Source organism: Panthera pardus, unplaced genomic scaffold (genome assembly GCF_024362965.1).
Source record: "Panthera pardus isolate Hobbes unplaced genomic scaffold, ASM2436296v1 HiC_scaffold_22, whole genome shotgun sequence".
Classification (NCBI taxonomy): domain Eukaryota; kingdom Metazoa; phylum Chordata; class Mammalia; order Carnivora; family Felidae; genus Panthera; species Panthera pardus.
In genome coordinates, this window is record NW_026526788.1 from 85234763 (window position 1) to 85260535 (window position 25773).

The following is a 25773-nucleotide window of genomic DNA, read 5'->3' on the forward strand; positions in this document are numbered from 1 at the left end:
AGGGCCCTGTCACAGCTATAAAGGATGGACAACCTGTTCTGCCCCTGTAGGCGCATTTCTTGCTGTAACTGGAGTCAGAGGCGGGGCTGGGAGTGGCTGGGCCAAGGGAAAGGGGAGAAGGAGCTTGGCGGGGCGGGGGGAGAATTGAAACATGAGGGGCCCCTGCCCGGGGTGATTGGGACGTGCCCTGCACACCGCCGCCCTGGGGGCCGAGTCCCGTGCCCCTAACGCTGGGCTGTGTGCAGGAGACTCAGACGGACACGCCCTCAGAGCCCCCCTCTGACCCAGGGTTTGAGAGTCCGTGGGCCGCACGGTGACGTGCCACATACTCCTTACGGCTACTGACAGAGAGGATTCCCACAAGTTGTCGGCCCCCAGCATTAACCCCGGCCCAGTTTGCCCCCAGGAGGTGGCAGTCTTTCCGTTCCACGGCTCCTCTGGGCAGTGGGAAGTGACCGCACCCCGCACCCCACCAGGACCAGGCCTGGCGCTTAGGGACCATGGCACTGAGGCTCCTCGTGGCATGAGCCCACAGTCACGGACTCGGCATGGACTTGGCCTGCTGGGGGGCTGGATTTCGCGCCCTGGAATCTCTTCTACTTTCCCAGGCCCTGATGAGACCCCACTCCCCACGCCCCGTCTCTGAGGGGCCCGGGCTCCACCCCTCTGAATGCTCACAACAGGCCTCTGGTGGCCCGTAGGTCCTTCCAACATCTGCTTGGTCCTTCCAACATCCCAGCAAGGGAGGGGGGTGCTGTTCTGCTCCCCCGGTTCCCTCCCCACCGCCACAGTCTCATGCACACAACCTGCCTCTCTCTCCTCCCCATCCTCCCACCAAATCATGTGAAGAAACTTTGGGTGGGTCTGTGTGAAGCAGGAGAGAGAGAAAGCAAAGGAGAAAGTGTCCCTGTCTTCACAGGCTCAGCCGGGGACAGCGGGTGGTGGCCACAGGCACGTCCACCCTGGAGGCAGACAGCAGACTGGCTGGGGCTCCCAGAAAGGCGAGGCTGATCATTCTACAGCAAAGCCTGTTTTATTAAAGTGAATTCTATGCAGGCACAACAGAAATTTAAAAATCATGAGAGACACAGAGAGAGAGAGCGAGCGAGAGAGGAAGGGAGAGAGGGAGAGACAGAAAGCCTGGGAATGCCTTATATCAGTAAATTTAAAAGTTTAGAAGAAATGATCAAATTCCAGGAAAGAAACATATTCCAAAACTGACTCCAGAAAACAAAGAAAACTTAGTCATGTGGTTAGAAAAAAATATCAAATTATTACTTAAAACTCTTCCAATAAAGAAAATTCAGAGGATCAAATAGATTCATAGGAGAATTCTGTCACCCTTCAAGAAACCAACCATTCCAGGGGCACCTGGGGGCTCAGTCGGTTGAGCATCCCACTTTGGCTCAGGTCATGATCTCACGGTCTGTGGGTTCGAGCCCCACTTCGGGCTCTGTGCTGATAGCTCAGAGCCTAGAGCTGCTTAGGATTCTGTGTCTCCCTCTCTTGCTCTCTGCCCCTTCCCCGCTTACACTCCGTCTCTGTGTCTCTCTCTAAAATAAAAGACATTAAAAAAAGAAAGAAAGAAACCAATTACTCCCGTTCTACATAAATTCTTCCAGAACAAAGAGAGAGAGAGAGAGAGAGAGAGAGAGCGAGAGAGAGAGCGCTTACTACTCTCCGAGGCCAGGACGAGCTGGTCTCAAAGGGTCACACGCTGACTGCAATCGCATGGAACCCATCACCACAGCTCAGAGGCCGCCCAGGGACGAGCGGGGCGGCAGTGGAAGGGGCTGATAACGAGCTCAGGGGTTTCTGGGGGTGCAGACGTTCTGGAACCAGACGGTGGTGTTGGGGACCCAGCACGCGACCCCTAAAGGACACTGAGGCGCACACTGCAAAGTAGCTGATGGTTAATTTCACGTGTGAAAACTCAATAAAACTGCACATCAGCCTCACTCATAAAGGAAGACAGACTTTCAGAAGTTGTCTGTGGGAGATGTTTCTGAGCAAGGACCCGGAGGTCTTTAATCCAGCACGAAGGAGCAGGGCTCCCAGGCCAGGGGCCGGGACGGCAGGAGCCCCCTCCTGCCCAAGGGGACGGCGGGGGCCGCCCAGGTGCAGCAGACCAGGGAGGGACCTGGCGTGTGTCCTGTGGGTGCCACCAGCTGACCTGACCGGGGAAGAGAGCAGAAAGCTCTCTGGGGCTGGGCTGCGTGGGGAGGGCTGGCTGACGGTCCGGACCCTTTGTCAGCCTCTTCTACAAGATGAGGGGCTGCTCCTCCCCGCTCCACACCCACGTCCTCCCTTCACCCCCCTTGAGGGGGGAGGGCCTCCCCACCACAGGTAGCAAATGGTGACGCCGGGCAGCTTCCCGGCCGGTACAAAGGACAGTCCCCGAGAGTGGGTTACACGGTCCTTCTCAGGCTCCGTGCCTGAAACTCTTTCTTATGTTGGATGGCACAGGAGATCTGCCAATTTCTGTGCAGCACAGAGCAAACGAGATGGCTTCTGAAGACCCCTGAGTGGCTGGAGAAGGAATGAGGAGCACGTTCCCTGAGTAAAGCCGTGCGGGTGCCACGGGCTCAGGGGTCTGAGCAGACCGGAGAGGTCGATGATGCCTTTAGGGGGAAATGCAACATAATGACCGGGCTGTTTCCTTCTCGGGGCAAGACTGTATTCCCAGGACGGATAACAGGAAAGGACCACGGTCTGTGCGTGTTGTGTAAGCAGGGAAGGGGCTATTTTATGAAGTGGTATAATTTTAACAATCCCGCCTAACTTGACCAGTGGAAGTCGCTGCGTCTCCTCCGGCTGCCGAGTCTCCTGCCTGGAAAAGACACTGAGCCGCTGCCGTGAGTGTGCACATGAGCCGTCTGAGCCCGAGCGGGTGTGCAGGCAGCACCGGGGAGCCCAGGTCTGGACTTGTGAGCCATTCGCCACCAGGTAAGGGATGGGAGAGGCAGGCACAGGATAAGAGTACGGAGCCTGGAAACGGTCTGGCAGCAGACAGGGCTCAAGGCAGGTGCCGCGGACGAGGTCGGCACTCCCCTGGACTTCCAGAAATGGGCTGGGGTGTGGATGGAGGGAGAGGAAAGGCCACAGAAAAGCAGGGGGGAAGCACAGCACTTAGACGTCAGGCTGCGGTTCTAACCCTGCGTGCCTGCTCTTCTCCGAGGGCCCCCCGTTGCCACAAAGGTGGTCCTGCAGCCCGTCCCTAGATGGGGCCCACTGCACGGGGGGGGGGGGACACGGTGTCAGGAGGGCCTGGGACCCACATGGCTGCCAGCCCTTCTCCGCCACCAGCTGGAGTGACAGACATCAGGGAAAGGACGAGGGTCCTGCCCGTGGGCGTCCGCCCGAGGGGAGGGGTGAGCCCCCAGCAGCTAGAGTGACGGTCTCAGCAGATAGGGTCCCAGCAGAGCGCGGTGCACGGCTCAGGGTGTCAGTCTGCTCTCTTCCCCCTCTGTCTCCCCTCTGGGTTCAGGCGAGACGGGCTAAGGATTGAGCACCAAGCTGCACTTTGCTCCCCGGGGCACCCTGCCGGCCCACATGGCCTCGGGGAGAGCCACCGCCTTCTGTGTGTCAATCTCGTGACCGATGGCCCACGGGGGTCCCCGATCAACTAGTTCACTGGGTGACAACGTCGACTAGCGCGTTACTCCCTCTGGATGGGTCTGCTGCAAAGCCCGCAGCGCCCGGCCGGATGTTCGGTGCAGCGACAATCCACTGGAGTCGGGAGGGACCGCCCCGGGGGAGGAGGCCGCGGTCCGGCACTTCCCGACAGACTGTTTGTGCGGCAGGTACGTGCCCGCAAGAACCTTTAAACCGTCACGCTGGCCCCCGAGGAACGCTCAGCACACAGCGGGTGGCTTGGCTGGCCGCCGTGGGCGCACCAGCGAATGGCAGGACGGCCGAGGGCCGAGTCCTGGGAACCGGGAACCAGGGAGACCACACTGGGCGGGGAACGGGGTCTTGGGTCAGTCATGACCCAGTCCGAGCACTGCTTGTCCTCCCACTGCTTTGGGAGGAGGGAGGAAATCGAAGCAGGGCTCGCTCACGATCGCTCTGTGATGGGACCCCCCGCCGCCCCCCCCCCCGCCGCCCCGAGAGGGAGACTGCAAGGCCACTGGCCGACTTCCTGGGGGTAAGTAGCTCACACTCCCCATCGCCCGCCTTTATAGAACTTCAAGTACTGTCGGGGTGTCTCAACAGCACGCGTCCTTCCTGGCTTAGCAGTTTCCCAGGAGCACACTTCTCTCAGGACCTAGGACCATGCTGAGCCTGCAGACCGCCCGCCCTATGCTGGGGGACAGCGTGAGCTGGCCCTGCACCGGGGGTCAGCGCAAGCCCGGCCCTGCTCTGGGGGTCAGCGTGAGCCCGGCCCCGCACCGGGGGTCAATGCGAGCCCGGCCCTGCATTGGGGGACAGCGTGAGCCCAGCCCTGCTCTGGGGGACAGCGTGAGGACCACATCCCAGCTACTCCTGCCGCGGAGGGTGGAGGACCGGCCAGAGTTCTCCAGTTCATTATGTCAGTGGGCTGACAGTCAGCAGGGGCAGGTCCCGGAGCCCCGCTCACCATTATCGCGCATCCCTCAGGGCCGGGGATCCCAGCACAACACGGACAGCGGCTTCACCGTCACAGGGCTCTCCCAGCGTCTACACAGACAGCCTGCGCCCTGGCGCCCAAGTCCAATGCCTTGGGTCAGCCTGTCCGCACTGATAGCAAACCTTGACTCTTCTATCCCACCCTCCCCACACCTGCCCCTCCTGCCCCCGCCCCCCAGGATGACCCGACCCTTCCTCCCTCTGCCGCTCCCGTGACCGCAGTCCCACTCAGGCCAGCCCGGGTCTCCACCACCCCTCTGCTCTCTCCAGATCCCACCCAAGCTCTGCCAGGTCGCCTCCGAGGCCAGGAGAAGGCACGCACCTTGCGACAGCGGTTTTCCCACACTCGGAGGACTTCCTTCCTCCTTCCTTTCGCCTCAGTTTCTACTGTGTTCCAGATGGCTCGGGTTGCCAGAAATCCGGCTGCTGGAACGGCTACTATCAGGGTTTAATCAGGGGACGTGCGGATACTATGTGGTCACAAATGTGACTTACAATGAAAGTCATAAGAGTAAGACGTTTCGTCTCATCCTCCTCAATGCTGTTCTCCTGGGACTTTCCAAATCCCTGAAATAATTATACTTGGTGCCCATACATTTTATGCAGAGTGTTTGTGTGGCCCTGATATTATTTCCTCACCAAGTGGGTCTGTTTGAGAGTCGAGACCAAAGCAGCTCAGCCCAGAGACCCTTGTGGGTGGGTCCCTGGACCGGCCGCCTCCGAGGGCACGTCAGGGCACGATGCCCCTTCCCGAGCCCTCGAGCGGGCACCGCCCCCTGCCTCGGGTGGCCACTGGCCACGGCCACGGATGCTACTTCAACGGTGCCGTTCTCCCAGATGCGATGGAAGGCCCTGGAAGGAACCCGACGCGAAGACAACACGCTGGCTTGTGGCCACAGCCACCAGGCCTCCTTGGAGGAGGTTTTCCATTAAAGCAACAGCCGACACGTGGCTGTCGTCTCACTCCTCTGGCTCAGACCAGCCCATTTTTCCCACAGTCCCTCCAGGGTCCCCTGTAAAGACAGAGCCCTTGGAAGATCACCAGGCCCACCAGGGTCTGTACCACGTACACCGCTGTGTGTGAGTGTGGCTTGGCCACCGTCCTCTGCCCGGGCTGGCCACAGCCTCCCGGTGAAGGCCCCCGTGCAGACGGGACCGGCCACAGGGCTGGATTCGGTTAACAGCCCCACCGCCGGAGTCCTGGTCACCGACTTTTAGCATAAAATGGCTCGATGGATCGCGGGGTGTGAATGTGGCTGCCGGGAAGGAGGGACTGACGGCTCCGGGACAGGGGCTGGGAGCTTGCTGCCCTGCCCTTCCCAGCACCGGGACGTAGGTGAGGCGGCCTTCACCAGCCCCCCACGCTGCCTCCCGGCCGTAAGGATCAGGATGGGTTATATGGGGTCCAGGAGCCTTTTCAGGGTGAAAGTCTGGAGTTTCAAGAAACTCAGATCTGACAAGAATGTAGCGACTGAGGCATGGCCTCTGCTTTGAAGTCCTTCACCACTAATGCTGAGCTGATGAGCAATGTCAGGAGCACCTCTCTGGCCCAAACGGTGCTGAGAAAGCCCGAGGCGTGGAGAAGTCTCCCTGTGTCACGACCCTGCGGGTGAGGCCTGGGCCGGGTGGGGTGGGGCACGGGGTGAACCCCGTCAGAGCAGACTGTCACCTCTCCGGAACAACACGCTGTTACTGGGTGTACCGCGTGCAGCAAAGACGGAGACAGCTCCGCCCTGAGCACTGGCCTTGGTTCTAGACTCACAGTGAATAATTCACGCAAAGCCCCTGCCCTTCTGGATCCGACACTCAGGGTTGGAGGGTGGAGAGAAAACAAGCCAGAAACAGACATTACGGATAATTCTGGATGATGAGAAATGCTACAAACACTGCAGAATGGGGTACCGGGGGTCTCGGACCTGAGGCCTGAATGACAGAGGAACAACCAGCCATGTGTAGAAGACACTGAAGGCAGAGGGAGTGGCCAGTGCAAAGGCCCTGAGGCAGGGCGGGAAAATGGAGACTGGCACCAGTGGCAGCCAAAGCACAGGCCAGGATCACAAAGGGTGGGTTCCAGAGACTCCGGAGTTTGCTCCAAGCTCCTGGAGACAACCCTCCTGGGAGTCTCAGGCAGGGGAGGCTTGATCTGGCACATATTTCTGAGAAGCCACCTGAGGCTCCCACGTGGAAACCAGCTTATACCGAAGGGCGCATTGGGAGCAGAGACTGTGTGAAGCAGCCGCAGTCTGAGGGTGGCGCTGGCCCAAACGCAGAAGGCGGACTTGGGCGTGGGCTTCAGGAGGGGCAACGGCGGCTGGGCTGGACGTGAGGGGTCAGGCAAGGGGAGGAGCCAAGGGCGGCCCTCAATCGGGCAGACTGGCGGGTCCCCTGGAAGAAGCAGGCTTAACCAGAACCCAGCAGGAGGAACACATTCTCGAGTTCTGTTTTGTCTTATGAGCAGGCCCGTGGGTCGGGAATCAATACTTCCTTCATAGGAAAATGCAGTTTGAGACATCGATCAGAAAGTGCAGGTGCCCAGTAGGAAAGCAGATCCGTCAACGCTGAGGTCAAGGGAGAAACGGGCCCTGGAGACAAGGCTGAGTGAGTTACTATCCCCGAGGGTCTGGGACACCAGAGAGGCCGTCTGGCACCCTGCAGAGCCCTGGGCACAGCGCCCCGCCCCCTAGGAACACCAGCAGGGGAGGAAAGTGCTTCCAGAAGGCAGGAGAAGGCCACGGTGCTTGGCATTGCGGAAAACGGCCCAGACGCCCACCAGCACCGGGACACGGGACGCATTACGCGGATTCCCACAAACGACGGAAGGCTTTACCTAAGGGACGCGATTGCGTTACAAGCACATGCATCCTGGTATGACTGAAACAAACAAACAAACAACAACAAAACCGTCATTTTGAGCAAAAAAGGCAATCACAGAAGAACGCGTGGATTATGATATTTACGTAAAATTCAAAAACGCCTAAATTACACGACACACGTTTAGAGATAACACATGCACAGGAAGCACATTTCTAAAAACGTCAAAGCAACGACTGGCACACAGTCCAGAGTACTCGCCCCGGGGCAGTCAGGAGTCGAGGTTCCGGGGCACAGGGGTACGGAAACGTCTACGTTCTCAGGCTCAGAGGGAGGTATTTGCGGGTGCTACTGTGTCGGCGTTCTTTCCGCGTGGCATAAACACACGTGCTTTTGTGTGTGCGACGGATCTCCAATTTTTCCTTTCAAACCGAGAGTGAACCAGAGCTAACTGAGCTGAAGAGTCAGGCATTTCTCAGGGTGGGTGGCAGGAGGGGACCAGCCCCGGGGCGAAAACAGGCCAGGGGAGGACCTTCCCCAGAGCACACGCGCTCGGGAGGACGCTGTTTGAGAGTTAAGGCCAAAGCAGCTTAGCCCAGAGACCCTTGCGGGTGGGTCCCCGGACCGGCCGCCTCCCTCTCTAGGGCACCTCAGGGTTCTAGGTCCCTTCCCGAGCCCTCGAGCAGGTGCTGCCCCCCTGCCTCCGATGGCCACTGGCCACGGATGCTGCTTCAACGGTGCCATTCTCCCAGATGCAGTGGGAAGGCCCAGGAAGGAACCGACGCCAAGGCGACGTGCCCGTGCTACGGTGTGTGGCCACAGCAACCAGGTCCTCCAGACCCCAGGCCCTCCGGGCCCCCGCCGTGGGACGTCCTTTCAGGAAAATCTGCACTTTATGTGTGCAAAGCTCATGTTGCCAACTTGGCCATTTGTAGCTGGAACCCTTGACCTGAGTTCACCGTGGATAGCACACTACACACAAAGCCTTTTTGTTTGTTTAAATCCAATACCTTTTCTGCTAAAAGCATCTCGATCCCTGTATCACAAACACGTACGTCTTTCTCACAGAAGCCAATGAGTCCCAGGCACTTTGGGGGGTAAGTAATTTCGTCGTGACGGTATTTCTGTCTCTGAAAGTCTCTAAAATGTTGATAGGTGCCACAACGTTTTTGATTACAGTGAAGGAGGAAACGATGCCTGGATGAAACCAGAAAAGGCTTCCTCCCCAGTCGCCAGGTCATTGTCATGAACCTATTTTAGCATCTGCACATGCCGCTAACGAGGGGAGCCACGGCCCCATGAAGGCGGCGTGGCGGCTTTTCCTGGCTTGTCGCAGAGCTCGGGCGGAGCGTTTCTGATAGAAGAAAGAACAGTCACTTCCCAGCTGCTGTGTGGCAGGACAAAATGTGAAATTTAAACCATTAAATAGTTCTGGAAGCAAAAGAACAGGTGGTAAATGGTCTGCAAGGCAGATGGTGCTTTTTAATCGTTGTGTTCGATCGTCATCCGCTCGGCTAGCGACCGTAACTATCACTCATATTTTACCTTTCTCACTCGAATGCTTGCAAAATGGTGGCAAAGGTTTAAAAATAACTACCGTCATTCGTAAAAAAAAAAAAAAAAAAAAAAAATCAGTTCATTTATTTCCTTAAATAGGGACACCAGTGGAGCCCGGCTGCACCGTGGCCCCACGTGGCTGGAGGACAGAGGCTCCAGGCAGGTTGGGGGGGGGGGGGGCTGGAGCCCCGGAGGCCAGGACAGCAGCCCTCCACTGGGTGCCTCATCGTCCCCAGAAACCCCAGGGTCTCCATAAATGGAACACAAGGTACATCTTTCCCCTAAGCTCTAACACATAAAGGCCAGTACGAATGGAGGGAGGCAAGCTGCATTCGGCTGCAAGCCCACAGAGAGGTGACCGAGGACGCCCGCCTCTGCTGGCCCTCCAGCTGCCACACGCCCTCATCCAGGGGCCCTGCGCTGCCAGCATCGGGGACGGGACAGTCGTGTCTCCAGGCCGCCTTCCCCGCCCCGTGAGTCACCCGTGACTTGGGAGCACCTGTGTGAGCAGCAGCCGATCGTGTGGCTGACAGAACTGTGGGTATTCAAGGTGCCCACGTGCGGTCTGCAGGACGGTCGCCCACGTCGGGAAGCCACCAAAGGATGCGGTGCCCGGAGCCACGGGTTCAGCAGACGCAGGTGGGGCCCGGACAGGAGGACTTACAGGCCAGGGAGGGGGACAGACGACTGACAGACGCCAGCGCACGGCCCGGGGGATTCCCAGGAGTGCGCGGGCCCTGCGAAGAGCCACGGCCAGGACCCACTGAGCCGCGCGAGCAGGCAGCGGTCTGGAAGGAAACAGCCGTTTGCGATTGGTGAGGAACAGCGCGTGGGGCTTTTCAAATACGGTGTCTCCTTCAAAACGTTAAACCACGTAAAAGGCACATAATCAAGTGTGGCTCTTACGGCTGATCGTCTTGGCAGCCACCAGCCTGTTTCCTTCAGGCTCCTTCAGTTCCTAGATCCCTGACTCTCCCAGGGGAGCCTAGTCACACGCTAGTGCAGGTTTTCACGCTTCGTTAAGTGCGGTTCTAGAATATAATCCAGGGTTTCTCAGCAGAAGCACTACCACCTTGGGCCAGATACTTCCGTATCATGGGGCTGCCCCGGGGGTTGTGGGGTGGGGAGTGCCCCTGGCCTCTGCCTCCAGACCCAGGAGCACCCCCCCCCCAAGTGATAGTGACCAAAATCTGTCAAACCCCATACCTACCTCCAGGTGAGAACAGAAAGCTAACCCCTGTAGGGCCCCTAAGGCTCTCTGGCTTTCACGACCGAGCCAAGAGCATAACGAAAGTAGTCTAGCTCATTTACCGGATGGGAATGTTGTGAATAAAAACAAGGTTATTCATCTGCAGATGAAGGAAAGTTCCCACGCTTTTATGAAATCAGCTTCAATATGGAGCACGCTTCACACACAGGTGCGTCTGTCTTCGTCTGTGAAATCTGCTTTGCTGGGGTTGCTGCTCTGTCTCCGCCCCGCTGGCCCCACCCAGCCCTGACGGGACACCTCCTCCTCCTCCTCCCCCTGTCCCCATGCCCCCCACCCCGTCACCTGTGTAGGGGTGTTGGGAATGTCCCAGCTGGCCGCCTGAGCCTGCACCAAGAACGTCCTTCAACCTCACTGAACCTCACCGTACGGAGTTCCTGACTGTGGTTAAGACGAGTTCTGAGGCACGAACCGCTCAGGCGCCTCTAAGCTACGTTTCCCAGAAAGCGTTCAGGGAAATTCTGGAAAGGCTTCACCCCAGCTATGGCCAGTGTCGCTCACTGACGCCAAGGGGACACCGCCAGCTCAACACTGCTAGGCGTTGTTATCTCGCAAGCACCCTGCTTTCCGGGGCACCCAGGGAGGCCCACGCCCACACTGGCTCCAGGGAGGCGCACAGAGCTCCGCGGTCGCCCAGCGGTGCACAGAGCTGGGCGTCATGCGTCCGGACCAGCCCCCTGACCTGTATTTCATTCCCCCTCCCCGGCCCCTCTGCGTCAGCGTGAGGTTTTGGGATCAATGCCACGGGCCGTTTGAGAAGCCACCTCTGGAGTGCCGCCCCTCCCTCCCGCTTTCCGATGGCACATGTTGGCAGTTACGTACGAGACAATGTAGCCGCTGGTCTCCTGACTGAATACGCGTTATGGCAAATTTGATTACGGGGCCTTATAAAATGCAAACACAGAAAGACACCTAATTATTATGTCACTTTATAAATCATAGGAGGCATGGAGAGTGAAGCCACCCAGGGGCACGTGGGTTTTGGTTCTGAGATTAATTTTCTCAGAAAATACGAAGTCATCCTTAATGAATGCCAATGGACTGATGGATTTTAACTGAAATCTTGACACAACTGTAAATTATGTTCCACACAAGAGATTATTTATGTGTTTTATTTATTTTCCCCATCACACCCTCAATGCGTGTTCACTAACGGCCTAAAATAAGATTTTGTTCTTGAGACTACAATGTCCCAGCGACCAACTAATTTATCAAGCCGGTAGGGAAATACGGGCTCCAAAGGTCTAGTAAAAAGGCGACATTAGACTTAGCAAAACCAATGTCAGCAAACCAAAACGGGAAAAGAACGAAACCAGGTTTTCCTGTTTCTACCATGAACTTGGATGCGTGTGTGTGTGTGTGTGTCTCACAATCTAGTGATGCTTCCTATTAGCAATAACCTAGCAATTGATGATATTAATGCTAAAATTAGAATTCTAGCAGAGGATTAATATTAGGACACACAGAATATTTTTTAAATTTTTTTAAGAGAAAGAAGAGAGCAGAAGCAGAGGAGGGGCAGAGAGAGAGAGAGAGAGAGAGAGAGAGAGAGAGAGAATCCCAAGCAGGCTCCACACTGTCAGCTCAGAGCCTGACACGGGGCTCAAACCCATGAACCGTGAGATCATGACCTGAGCCGAAATCAAGAGTCAGACGCTCAACCGACTGAGCCACCCACGCGCCCCACCATCTTACCCAGGTCTTATCGCATGCGAACCCAACACTGGAGCAGCAGTACCAGCTCTCAAGATTGAGTCCTTCCTAAAAGTCCTTCCGAATCAATGTTGTTCTTGCCACATTTAAGGGAAGGACCTGAGCCCGCGTCCACGGGTGGCTTGGACACACGGCCCGCTGGTCACCGTTAACGGACACACCTACAGCTGTGACCACACACGGACAACGGAGCTGCAGCCAGCCCAGGACCCGGAGCCCTCCGTGTCCCTCCCGAGCCCCTCAACACGCACCTGGGTTCCGCCGGGGACAGTGGAGTGTCTACCAGCCCCACGTCCGCCTCGAAGACTTTCCGGAAGAAGCGCGCAGCCGCGGTTAAGGAACCCAAGACCCTTCACGGCCACGCACGCCTCACGGTCAGCCCTGCGCCGCGGGGACCGCCCAAGCCCCCCACCCCCGTGCTCAGAACGAGCCCAGCCGGCAGGCCCGGGGGAGGGCGCGGCGAGCACTGCGCGTCTCCGTGTGTCACGGACTCAGACGCTTAGCTAGTTTCCGGCGTGCCGTCTTCGCTTCCTCCCGAGCCCCGTGCACCAAAACTGTAAACCTCCGGGGATCCTGACACTGTGAGTCACTACGGTAGTCCCCAGAGACCCTTGGTAAAGGGAAGCCTCGTCTGTCCAGACGGAGACTTCGAGCTAGGCTTTACGGCAGAAAAAGCCCCGCTTGGCTTAGCAAGAGCTTCTTCGAAGGAACCAGGGTCCATCTGTGCAATCTGACGACGAGCAGCACCCGTACGACCGCTACCGACTGTCCCTGCCTGGGGGGCCGCGGGCACGGGAGTCCAGGGCTCTGCGGCCAGAGGCAGGTGGCTCCCGCCCGCTCCCCACACCGTGAGCTCTGGACCGGCTCCAGGCGCCGAGCGCCCGTGCTCTGTGCTTACCGGAGAAGGGGGTGGTCCGCAGGGGTATTTTGATGGGGGCCAACGTCAGGAAGTGGCAGGGCTGCGTGCTGGGGGGGGACGGGCCCCCAAGTCCCTCGGGCTCCACAGACAGCACGGCGGCGGCGGCGATGGCAATGGCGGGGCTGCTGCCGACGGGCTTGAGGCTGTCGGGACCACCACCTGCAGAAGAGGGACAGGGAGGTCAGCCCGGGGGTGCCCGGTGGCCGCCAGAGAGAGGCACCGCCTCATCGGGCCACACTCGAGCGCCCGGAGAACACAAGCAGCCCGCACCCCGTTCTCGGAAGCCGATACCCAGAAACACACGGGATGGTTCCCGACCTGTCACAATGTCGACTGGGCACAGAGCACACGCACGCTGCCGTGCGACGTTCAGAGGCACAAAGCCCAGTCACCAGGGGACGTGCGTGCCCTGGACAGAAGTGGCTTTGCCGCGGTGCACGCGCGTGGCACACACAACCGGGGCTGCTGGCGCCAAGGTCACAGTGACTCGGAGCCGCGAGAGGGCCCGGGAGGGGCACAGAGAGGCGGGCGGCGGGCCCGGAGCGGGACGCCGCTGCGGGTCGGCGTGGGGAGGCTCAGCTGCTCCCCGAGGCTGCCACCTGCCCAGCCTCTGCGGCGGAGAAACGCGGTACCCCCGTCAGCCTGGATGGCTCCTCGTGAGGGGTCGGGCCCCGAACTCGGAATTCAGGCCGTTTGTTGTCTGTCCTGACATAACTGGAAACCTGTGACAGTTTGCTTCTGTCTGTGCCTTTCCTGTAAAGTTTTAGTTATCATTTATTTATTTATTTTTATTTTTACATTTACATCCAAGTTAGTTAGCATCTGGTGCAATAATGATTTCAGGAGGAGAGGCCAGTGATTCCTCCCCTACACGCAACGCCCAGTGCTCCTCACAGCAAGTGTCCTCCCTGATGCCCCTTCCCCCACGTAGCCCATCCCCCCACCCACCACCCCTCCAGCAACCCTGTTTGTTCTCTGTATTTCAGAGTCTCTTTGTTTTGTCCCCCTCCCTGTTTTTATGTTATTTTTACTTCCCTTCCCCTATGCTCATCTGTTTTGTTCCTGTAAAGTCTTTTGGTCCCTAAAAGAATTGTGGTTTCTAAGAAATATTCTGCAGCTACCAGCTTACATTGATGGTTCCAGTTCTGGAAAGCAGTTTGGAAACATGTTTTTAAAATGTTAATATAGATCACAACTTTTGATCTAATGTTTCCCTTCCTATAACCCGCCCACATGTCCAACGTCTTCAGATAAAGGTTTGTAGTGAGAAATTAGAAATACCAGCAAAGGGCAGGTGGTTGTATAAACAACGGTGCATCCACTCAGTGAGACACTGAACGGTCCACTCAGTGAGACATTCTCACTGTGTGAGAATCACACGAGGAGAAACACTCAGTGCCACGGGGGACGACCCACAACATGCTCCGTAAATAAAGCAAAGTACAAAATCATTTCTATTTCTACACCATTCAGTCAACAAATCTTTATTTGGTTGACTAGATGCCAAGCATATTCTAGCTCTTAGGGACGGAGCAGTGAACCAAACAGATAGAAGACCTGCCCTCAGGGACCACACCTCCCAGGTAGGGACGATACACGGAATACGCTTTCCTTGTTCATTTGCTTTGTGTTACAGGTTGATGGGCACACTGCCGAAAAGTAAAGCAGGGAGAAAGGATTGGGAATTGGTAGGTGGGTTTCATCTTCACACGGCGTTGTCAGGAAGGTCTGCCCTGGGACGGGAACCCACAGGTGACAGCCTGCAGGAGGCAAGAGGGGACAAGCAGGCCAGGGAGAGGTGAGGATGTGCGAAGGCCCTGAGGCAGGCGCCTAGCCATTGTGTTCCAGAAGCCGCAAGGTGATCAGGCAGGTGCAGCGGAGGGGCAGAGATGAGAAAATGTGAGTGGGGGGTGGGGTGTGGGGGTCGGCGCGTCAATGACGGGAGGGTATGATGCGCAGTGGGGGGCATGCTCTGACTTCCATTTTAATGCATCGTCCCGGCTGCTTCGTTGGCAACAGACAGAAGAGGGCAAGCTGGGTTCTGGCTGCCCTCTGCCAGACCCTCCTGAGTCTGTCTTTGTTTCCGCCTTTCCGTATTTTTCACATTCCCTTTGACGGGCATATACAAGTTTTACAAATTTAATTTCTATAGAGTAGTTTCCAGTTTATGGAAAACTTGAGCAGCAGGTACAGGGAGTTCACACACGTCCCACTGCACCCGGCTTCCCTATCACCCCGTCTTCCGCTAGCTGCTGCACCTGCTGCCACTGAGGAGAAAACACTGATATGCTGTTATGAAGGGAAGCCCCGGGTTTAGAGCAGGGTGCACTGTTTGTGCTGCACACGTGCGAGTCATAACGCCACGTGCTCCCCTCCACCCTGTCGCACAGAAGGGTCTCACTGCCCTAAAATCCTGTGCTCTGCCTGTTCATCCCTCCTCCCACCCCACCCCTCAAGACCACAGATCATCTGTCTGTGTCCTTTTGCCTTTTCCAGAATGTCTTATGTTTGGAACCACACGTTATGTAGCCTTTTTAGACTGGCTTTGTCCACGTATCGACGTATCTTTGACGTCTGTCTTTTCATGGCCAAGATAGCTCCTTTCCTCTTATCACTGGGCCACATTCCACTGTTTGGAAGGACCACAGGTTACTTACCCATCACCTGCTGAAGGACATCTTGGTGGCTTCCAAGCATTCACAATTATGAATAAAACAGCTATAAACGTGTGTGAGAACGCGAGTTCTCTATTTGGGCAAATACCAAGGAGTGCGCCCGCTGGACCGTGCGGTACGACAACAGGTAGCTCTGTAAGAAACCGCCAGACGGTCTCTCAAAGTGGCTGCACCATTTTGCATCCCCAGCAGCAGCGAACGAGAGCTCCTATCGCTGCTCATGCTCGCGGGCCTTTGCTGTCCGTGTTCTTCTGGATCTTGGCCGTTCTGACAAGGGTGTCGTGGTATGTCCTCATTGCCATGTATGGAGTTACAGAAAAAAACCAAAAAACCACTGTCCTGAATATATGATCTTACTTGATAATAAAAACCCATTATAGAAACTTTATAAGATGGAGTGAATAAGCGTATCAAAATGTCCCCGCAGCCTCCCCAGCTGAGCACCGCTGGTCTTTTGTTTTGCAGGAATCAGCAGCTTCCTGGCCACATGGTCCGGCCACCGTCACAGCGCAAGCACAGCTTTGTCGCGAGCTTTACAAAATAAACACTTCCCCTACCATCAAATGGCTCACCCACGTCCAATTAGTAATCGGGGTCTTGTCTTCCAGGTGCTAGACCTGGCACTCCAATTTGCCGTATTCACTACTATCCCCCGTCCTAACAGACATTGCCTCCTATAAATAAACATGACATAAACGACGGTTTGCCAAAAAAGTTCATTTCTGCATATATTGTTCTAGGATAGATGTTCAGGGTCAAAACAGTGTATTTTTGGGTGCATGTATCACTTTAATGAGGTAGTCGACTTTTGTGGAAGTCGACACACTGCGGAGGCCTCTGCAAATGTTTCTTATTAAGTGTGGCTTCTCTCCCTCAGGATCTATACGTTGAGATGCTCTCACCAGAGGTGTTTAACCACCTATTTGCGCTGCTCAGAGACAGACTTGCCGGTGTAACTCAGCACCAAGTTCCATGGCCCCGGGGACGTGTTGCCTGGCGAATCTGTCTAATAAACTCAACCTGTTCTTTACAATGAGGATGACCTCTTAGCAATAAATGGCAAAGCAACTGCTGATGTTCTCAGAGAAGCAGAGGCTAAACGCAAGAGCGTTTTGTAGATGAAAGTGTGGGGACGTTTATACTATCGTGTGATTTTGTTGTCAGGAATAATACGTCGCTTCCTGATTTCAAGCTATACTATGAAGCTCTACTCACAAAAACAGTATGGTACCGGCATAAAAGCAGACAAATCAGACAATGGAACAGAACCAAGAGCCCAGAAACAAACCCAAACATAAATGGTCGACTAACATTTCACAAGGGAGCCAAGAACACTCAGTGGAGAAAAGACGGTCTCCTTAGTAAGCGGTGCTGGAAAAACTGGAGAAATGAACCTGGACCCCTATTTTTAAAAAATTTTTTTGATGTTTATTTATTTTTGAGAGAGAAAGACACAGACAGCGAGCAGGGAAGGGACAGAGAGAGGGAGACACAGAATCCGAAGCAGGTTCCAGGCTCTGAGCTGTCAGCACAGAGCCCCACGTGGGGCTCGAACCCACATACCACGAGATCATGACCTGAGCCAACATCAGACGCTCAACTGACTGAGCCACCCAGGCACCTCTAAATTGTTTTTAATGTCTATTTATTTTTGAGACAGAAAGAGAGAGAGACAGAGAGACAGAGTTCAATGGGGGGAGGGGCAGAGAGAGAGAGGGAGACACAGAATCTGAAGCAGCTCCAGGCTCCCAGCTGTCAGCACAGAGCCCGACGTGGGGCTTGAACCCACAAACCACGAGATCATGACCTGAACTTAACCAACTGAGCCACCCAGGCGCCCCGGAACTGGACCTATATCTTACACCACTCACAGAAATTAACTCCAAGTGGATTAAAGACAGAAACATAAGGCCTGAAACCATATGAACCTAGAAGAAAGCAGATGTGTTTTGGAAATCGTACCTAAAGGTCAATCAATGTGAACAAAACCAGCAAGCAGGACCATGTCAAACGGCAAGATAAATCATCAACGAGGTGAAAAGACAACCTGCAGAATGGGAAAAACAGTCATTTGCAAACCGTACATCTGATAAGGGGCTTATATCCAAAATATATATTAAAAGAAATATAGCTCCTACCACTCAACGGCAAACGAATAAAAATCCCAAATGATGCAATTTTTTTTTTAACGTTTATTTATTTTTGAGACAGAGAGAGAGCATGAACAGGGGAGGGTCAGAGAGAGGGAAACACAGAATCTGAAACAGGCTCCAGGCTCTGAGCTGTCAGCACAGAGCCCGACGCGGGGCTCGAACTCACAGACCGCGAGATCATGACCTGAGCCGAAGTCGGACGCTCAACCGACTGAGCCACCCAGGCGCCCCCCAAATGATGCAATTTAAAAATGGCAAACGATCCCGATGGAAATTTCTCCAAAGAAGATACATGAAAGGCCAACAGGTATGTAGTGAGGTGCCCCACACCACTCATCACCAGGGAAATGTGAACCTGAACCACAATGAGGCATCGCCCGCACCTGTTAGAACGGCCATCAACCCCAGATAAGATGGCAGGTGCCGGCGAGGATGTGGACAAAGGGGAACCCCCCCCCCCCCCCCCCCCGCGCTGCTGGTGGGCATGTAAGCTGGTGCGGCCACCGAGGAAAACAGTGTGGAAGGCCCACCAAAAACTTAAACATAGAACTACCCTGAGATCCAGCAACCCCACTTCGGGGAATTATCCCCAAAGGTAGCGAAAACGCTAACTCACGGATCTATGTGCACTCATACCCCGACTCACAACAGCCAAGACACGGAGGCCACCCAAGTGTCCGTTGGATGAATGGATGAAAAAAATCGTACATAATAGACTGTTAGTCATAAAAAAAATGAGGAAATGTTATCATTTGTGACAACATGGATAGACTCTGAAGGCGTTATTCTGAGATCGTTCAGAGAAAGACACGTGCCACACGATTTCACCTATATGTGGAATCTTAAAAACTACAAAAATAAAAACAAAAAACCAAACTCATAGAAAGAGATCAGTCCTGTGGCTAAAGAGGCAGGGGGTGGGGGAGGGGGAAGTGGAGGGAGGTGTCAAAATGTAAAACTTCCAGTTATACTATAAACAAGTGCTGGGGACCTCACGGACAGAGTGGCGACCGTGGCTGACACCGATGTACGATTTATAGGAATGTGGTTAAAAGAGTAAATCCTGAGTTCTCATCATACGGAAAAAAAAGTTTTCTTTCTTTCTTTTCTTTTTGTCTCTATATGAGCAGGTGGGTGTTAGCGGAGGCTATCGTGGTGACCATTTCACAACAGATGTAAATCACGCCAACGTGCTGTACGCCTTAAGCCTATACAGTATGTCAATTACTTCTCAATAAAACTGAAAAAAATGAGCCAATCACAAAGGAACACTGGTAAGTTGACCTGAGCTGCCTCTTCAAAACGCAAAAACAGCTTGGAAAGATATTTTTTAACCTGCTTTCAATTCACTTGGTTACATATGAAAACGCAACCCTCTCCAGGTCACAAAATCGACTGATTAGTATCAGTGAAGTCAGGACGTTAATAACCAACATCGGCAAAATGATGGTCATAATTGGTGCGTGGGATGGAAAGGAGGCCTGGTCTTCCCGCTGCAAGGGTTTGGCCAGGCTCCAGGCGGCGGAGTAACGTGCGAACTCACCGTGTGACACACGAACCAGGCGGCCGGTGTGGGAGCAGAACGCGCAGCCCGCCTCCAGCACGCCGGGAGCGCGCGTGAGCCCGGCCACGCATGCGCGTGCGTGGAGGAGCCCGCGCGGGCGGGCCGCGCATGCGCGTGTGTGGAGGAGCGTGTGTGCGCCTGCACGTGTGTGGAGGAGCCCGCGCGAGCGGGCCGCGCATGCGCCTGTGTGGAGGAGCGTGTGTGCGCCTGCGCGTGTGTGGAGACGTGCGTGCAGGAGCCCAGGCGGGCGGGTGCCTGGAGAACGGTTACAGGTGAGCGCGCGGTAACAAAATCCCGCGAGCCCAGCTTCGGGAGGCAGTTGGCCGCTTTGTGTTTTTCCTCTCGGTTTCGTTTCCCGCACCCCTCGGCCGGGCATTTACCAAGCATCTCTACCTGCCAGACTGCGCCCAGCTTGCGGCTGGGAAGACGACCGGATGCAAACAGATAAGCGCCCGCAGGTGCCTCCTGCCCGTGGACACCGGCCGGCAGGTGCGCGGAGCCAGTGAGAGCCCCGGGACGCCGGCTGCTCCCCCGAGGAACGCCCCCTGAGCCACGTCTTGGAAGATGAGCAGGCACTGGATAAATTGTGTCGACTGATAATAATTATCATAACTTGCTTTCCCCAAAGGACTGCACAGAATCCCTTAGTTGAGTAAATAAACAGTGAGATAAGAAGTCCAGCCAAAAGAAAACTGCTAAGCCAGCTAAAAGATAAGCCAGGAATGCTATCCCATAAGGATTACTTATTAAAAAATCAACGTTTTAAGCAGAACCGTAATTAACCGTGAGCTCTGCTTGAGGACGGGCTGAGGCGAGTGCAGGCCGGCTGCTGGGGGAGCTCCGGGGGCCAGGCCCTCGGCCCCAGGCTGCTGTTTTATCACTGTTCCCACTGTCTACCTCCTTCTCTGACTCCCAACTTGCAAACGAGCTCTGTTTGCATGTTTTATTCCCAGTAGTCCCTCTAGTACCGCATGAAGGAGAAATTCTCCTGTCTTTGTGGCCAGAGACAGCGGGGTGGGCGAGGCTGAAGGAACTTCACAAGGGCACCTGAACCCCAGAGCGGGTGTGTCTGACCCGAATACCCCTGTGGAGCTGGCGCCGGGGCCCCGCCTGGCTGGCCATGGGCAGTCCGAGACACATGGTGGACAGCTGTGGCTGGACGCCTTCCTCCTTTGCTGGCCAGAGCCCACCGGGGGCCACACGCACAGGGAGCCCTTGGTCATGGCTGACACGCTGGCTTACTTAACCCAACACCAGCCTCAGGACCCTGGAGGGCAGGCAGGCTCTCGTCATCAGCTGTGCTCACAGGCAGACTGGCTGCGGACACCCTTCCAGAAGCTTCCTCCCAAACCGGAAGTCAGCCAGCAGCTGCGTTTTGCTTTTCTCAGGACTGGACAAGGAAACAAGAGAAAGGCTGGTGGCCGTGGGAGCCGGGACGTGGGAGCCTGACATGGTCAAGGAGTCTAGAACCAGTGCAGGTACACGTTCTAGGTACACACTCAGTTCGGACGGCGCTGTCTGTCCTGGTCCCCGGGTCTTACCTCTGCTCCAGGCGTGCTCTTGGCCCACAGGGCCTCAGCTGCATCCTGCAGACCGAAGCAGGGGCAGGCGGTGCTGGAGGGGATACACCCCTGCTCTGGGCCTCCGGCCACCCTGCGGAGGGACGCATCACAGCGTCACCAAACACGAAGTTGGGGTTTGAACCGCTGGTGGGTTGCGGAGTAGATAAAGGCTAACCGATTAGCTTCTGCGTCTTCTCGGAATGGGAGGCAGGCAGTGCCTGCCACACGTCGTGTGTCTGTGAGAGCGCCCGCAGAGGCGAGGGCCCCTAGGTGTCCAGAACACAGAGGGTGCAGAGTAAACAATGGGCGGCTGGCAAGTCCTCGGAGGAGGAAACCTCGCCTGACAAATGCCAGCTGCCGCCTTCTCTGTGCTGAGCCACACATTCCAAAAAATAAACAATCATTAGTTTATTATGTCTATTTAGCAAATGATTTCAGCTCCGGTGGAAATCCTTCAGGCGATATATCTACCAACTGGTAATTATTTCTGCAAAAACGACTGTTCGATGAGAGCGGTGACTTCAGGCTCCTGGTGCGTGTGCATGGTGCTCACGGAGGCAAGTCCAGGGACTGCGGCGGGCAGAGGGGAAGGACGCAGGGCTCGGCCTCGAGGCTCCAGCTGCCATCGCCCTTCCTGGCCCCTGAGAGCCTGGACACTCAGCTCCCGGGAGTGAGGACATCCTCTTAGCAGGATGATGACGGGCTCTGTGCGTCCACACGATAAGCCAGCTTTCTGAGGAGCTGAGTCAGAGCTGGGTGGCATTTTGTCTCCTTGTATCGACACTCGGGTGCTATGGTGAATGTGGACCTATAGAGACCCCATCGACATCTCTAGTCTCCCCCCAACATTCTGCCTTGTTATCTTGGGTGAAGCTGGGCAGACTCAGGATCTCGGAGTCAAGCCCACAGCTGTGGGTGCAGAACTTGAAAATCCATGGTGGTGCTCTGAGACCCACACCCCCTGATCGTATGATGAAAGCTGTCCATGGTTCTTGGATCCTGGCACTGAAGGGGCCACCAGCCCAGATGAATTCAGCTCCTTCTCACAGCCACGGGGACCCTCTGGGTCTCCTCCCAAGGAGCTAAAGAGCAGAAGGTGTAGCTTTGACACGTGTGTCTCTACCAGGGACACCTGACGATGGTTGTTCAGGACGTTCACTTGATCCCAGCACATCCATATGAATGAGCACCCCATCCCCCAGTGGACAGAAGCCCGAATTCCTAATCACTGAGTTAACCTCCTGGGAGCAGGAGCACGGAATTAGGTCTCCTTGCCTGGGTGCTGCAGACGGTACAAGACAAGGACAGATGAGCTATTTAATGCTAACCGGGTGGCAAATTCACTTCGCTTTGTGCATCAATTTAGAAATACTAACTTGTTTTATTTTTATGATGTCATGTAACTTGGTACACAATAACGTGAAAATTCATTTCATTAAAACCAGAGATTAATTATACTACCCCAAAGAACAAATTGCCACTAATACTGGGTAATCTAAATGTACTGATTGTGGTAATAAACTGAGTCAGGGAAGGAAAGGAGAAGAGAGATCAGGGTGGCAATTTGCTTAAGAAACAACGGACCGTCTAATGGTAGCTTCTACTGAACGCTGTGAGCCCAGGCCTCCTCCGCTCTGGGCCAGCACCTCCCATGGCAGCCGCTCTCTGGAACCCCAGTACCATCACAGGAAGGAGGTGATGATGGCCGGCCAAGCTGAACCCAAGGGCTGGCTCGGCAGAGCGCCTGGCCTGCTCTGGACTCACTTGCCATCAGAACACCCAGGACCCAGGCACCCCTACCACACACATAAATTCCTTGGGGGCGAGGCTGTACCTGTAAGACATGACCAGGTACTGTGCACGCAGTAGGTGCTTACTGGATGCATGCCAATGAAGCGGCTCCAAGACAGCATTTGTCTCCTGAAGGACTCACTCCATAAGTGGCTTAGCGGGTTTCATGGGTCCATACGGACTTGTGAGTCTACTGCTGAGAGGGGCCTGCCCTTGGGGGGCCAACGGTGCACGCTGTCCCTAAAGGCAGCGCGTTTTCCTGTGGAATGCAGTGGCTTTGGTGAAAGATTAACCTTTCGCCTAAAAATAAATGTATTTACATTCCTGACAGGAAGCCTGAGGTTTTGCTGACCTTGAAGCAGGACAAAATCTTATTTGTTTGCACGACAACAAAAGTTGTGTGAAGGGTTCTTTAATGCGTTAAGCAAAACTATGCTGTTTATCATCAGGCAGCTGTTTCAACCCACTTCACTATGCTCAGCGCACACATGATTTACACTCACCTCTTACCTGACTCATAATATCCCCTGGCAGTCATAAAGCACAGGAAATTATTCTCAGCCCGTGTCTCTCTCTTCAGAGACACATTTAGACAGCGATGCCATCAACCAGCTGACGAGTTTTAGGAACCTTCCTGCTTTGCTGCGTCTATCTTCATTATGAAATTAAGATGATTGAACGCCTCATAATGGAGACACCAAATATGCCTTTCCCCTCACCACCTGCCACGGTGGTTCTGTCCCCTGAACTTCCCCAGGTAGATGCATGCGGCTGTTCACTTGCAAGACGGCTCAGGAAGGTAGGTGGGGCGTTCACGGACCACGCCAGGGTGACCGTGGCCACGCTGACTACTTTCTTCCTCGCGACCCAAGCGCCGTCCCTAAACACAGCCTCTGGAGCAGGGTTCCGTACACATCCCCGATGACACACGGTACTTGAGAATGAACATTTTAAGACAGAAGCTGCCGCTGCTGAAAGATGCTGCACGGAATTCATGTTTCCGTTACGGCAAAATATGCCACAACCATGTCTGTCCTTGAAGAACTGATACCCCAAGTGAGACGAGAGTCTGAGTTTTCAGAGTCCAGGCGCAGGTAGAAATAAGGGTAATCACAGTTCTGCTCACACCGAGACCGCAGGGAACAGGAGGATTCGCGGGGCCATTCTCAGAACTTCCGCTCCTGCAGCCCACACGCTGACCGCCAAGGACGAAAGGGACTTGAAATCAGCAGGCTCATTACAGAGATTGTGAAAGATACGGAGGAGGTTTTAGTCCACTTTTGAGCCCCGGCCCCTGAATCGCGAGGACCCTCGGTGGCAGGTGTGTGCCCGCCCCAGAGCCCCAACAACAGCCCCTGTCACGGAGCCACTGCAGCTACAGGGATGGGCGGCAAGGACCTCCTGCAGGAGGTGAGGTGGTGGCTGGGCCAGATGCCAGTGACACGAGGGCCGCTCTCTGCTTCTTGCCACGAAGGTCGGTGTTCCCCGTGGCCGTGTTCATGCACTGCCTTAGCGGATCATACTGAGTACCTCAAGGATGGCCTGCCTCATCTGGGGAGCAGTGGCTAACAGCCAAGGGCAGGGTTTATGGTGCAAAGTCAGGCGCTAGCTGGGCTGGGCAAGGACGTGAGGAAAGGACACAGAGGCCTGGGCACTCTTCCGTAAAAGGGCCGGGCAAGGAGGCTAGTCCCAGAGGTCACATCTCAGCAGATCTTAAGGAAGCAGCAGGCGGTGAGCTACAAGGATTTCTGGAGGAAAGGCGATCCAGGAGGAGGGAATAGCAGTTGCAAAGGCCATGAGGCAGGTGCTTGAAAAGTGGAGGAAGCCAAAGGGGCAGGGGCTTCCTGGGAGGTGGGGAGGAGTGACGGGGTGGGGGGGACCACCATGCGCTTTGGGATTCATTCCCCATGTGGACGGGGGCTTTGCTCACTTGCCAAGGCTCAGGCTGAAGAAAAAGCTAGAAAGCTTCACAGACGCTCCCGGAGAGAAGCTGAAAGAACCAGGCTGCTCAGGAGGCCACGTGCAGTGGCTACTGGCTGCACCCCGTCCCACGGGGCCCCAAGGGCTTCGACTGGGGACCCTGACCCCACAACTCCAAGCCTGCGGTCTTGGGAAGGACCTGAGCTCCCAGAGCCTGCATGGGTCACCTGTCTGTAACGCACACCTCCTCGGGGTCACATCTGTGCAGTGCAGGCAGGGCACCCCACCCCCACCCCCAAATTATCTCCACACCTGAGCCCCTGGGGTCTTTTCAACACTCACAGCTGACCACCCTGCTGCCTCCAGGCTGCCCCGAGAGAGGCCGTCAGGTCCCTGAAGGCTCAGGCTCTGTCCTGCCACAGGAGCTCTGCCTGGTCACCCCGATGCTTTCCCATGTCCCCCTTCATGATGACCCACGCCCTCTAGTCCCCAAACACTTCCCACCCCCTCCCCCCCCCCCCCCACATACCGGACATCGTCAGCTGCGCACGCACTTATGAGTTCATCCCCTGAAAGCCTGTCTCTCTCACAGCCTCAAAGCATAACAGACAGGAGACCTTAGCCGGCTGGTTTAACAACGCCCTTCCAGAACCTGGTCTGGCCTCACGGCAGCACCAAGTGTCCCCAGACACTGTGGCGTCCACAGAGCCTGTGTGAGGAGCCGGTGACCAGTTCCCCTTATAAAGCGGTATGAACTGCACACAGTTCATGCTCAAGTAAAAACGGGTCATCGTCCTTGCAAGTTTCAGGTGTTGCAAACATGTGCTGCCTTCACAACGGGTCGGAGGGAGGGAGGGGGGACAAAAGGAAGGCAGAGGCAGGCAGGTAAGCAGGAACATGAGATGCTTGGTGCACTGTATTGTCATAACCACCATTCCTACGTGTAAATCCCAGGCATCGCGGTATGCCTTGACTTCTTATGACCAAAGCACTCCCAGGAGGGGCCAAAGAAACTCAGTACCATCATTGGCAAGAGCAAAGCTCACAAGCCCTGGAAGAAATGACGTTTGGCGAGATAGATGTGTGCCACGCATGTGACAGCACCCGAAGCGGAGAAGACCATGGTGACATCAGTCTGGAGTCCATGAAAATTCCCAACAAAGGAGATGGAAAATCAAGATGGACCCAGAAGGAACACAGGCCACCCAGTGTCCTTCAACAGACCCACCTCAA

At 55.5% G+C, this 25773-nt stretch overlaps 1 protein-coding gene across 1 annotated transcript in view; it reads right to left on the reverse strand.

Moving 5' to 3' along the window:
- TCERG1L (transcription elongation regulator 1 like) overlaps nucleotides 1-25773 on the reverse strand; it is a 195070-nt gene that overhangs the window by 140732 nt on the left and 28565 nt on the right. The window contains exon 4 of the mRNA XM_053910055.1: nucleotides 12855-13034. Coding sequence (XP_053766030.1) covers nucleotides 12855-13034 — 180 coding nt within the window. The remainder of the gene's footprint in view (nucleotides 1-12854; nucleotides 13035-25773) is intronic.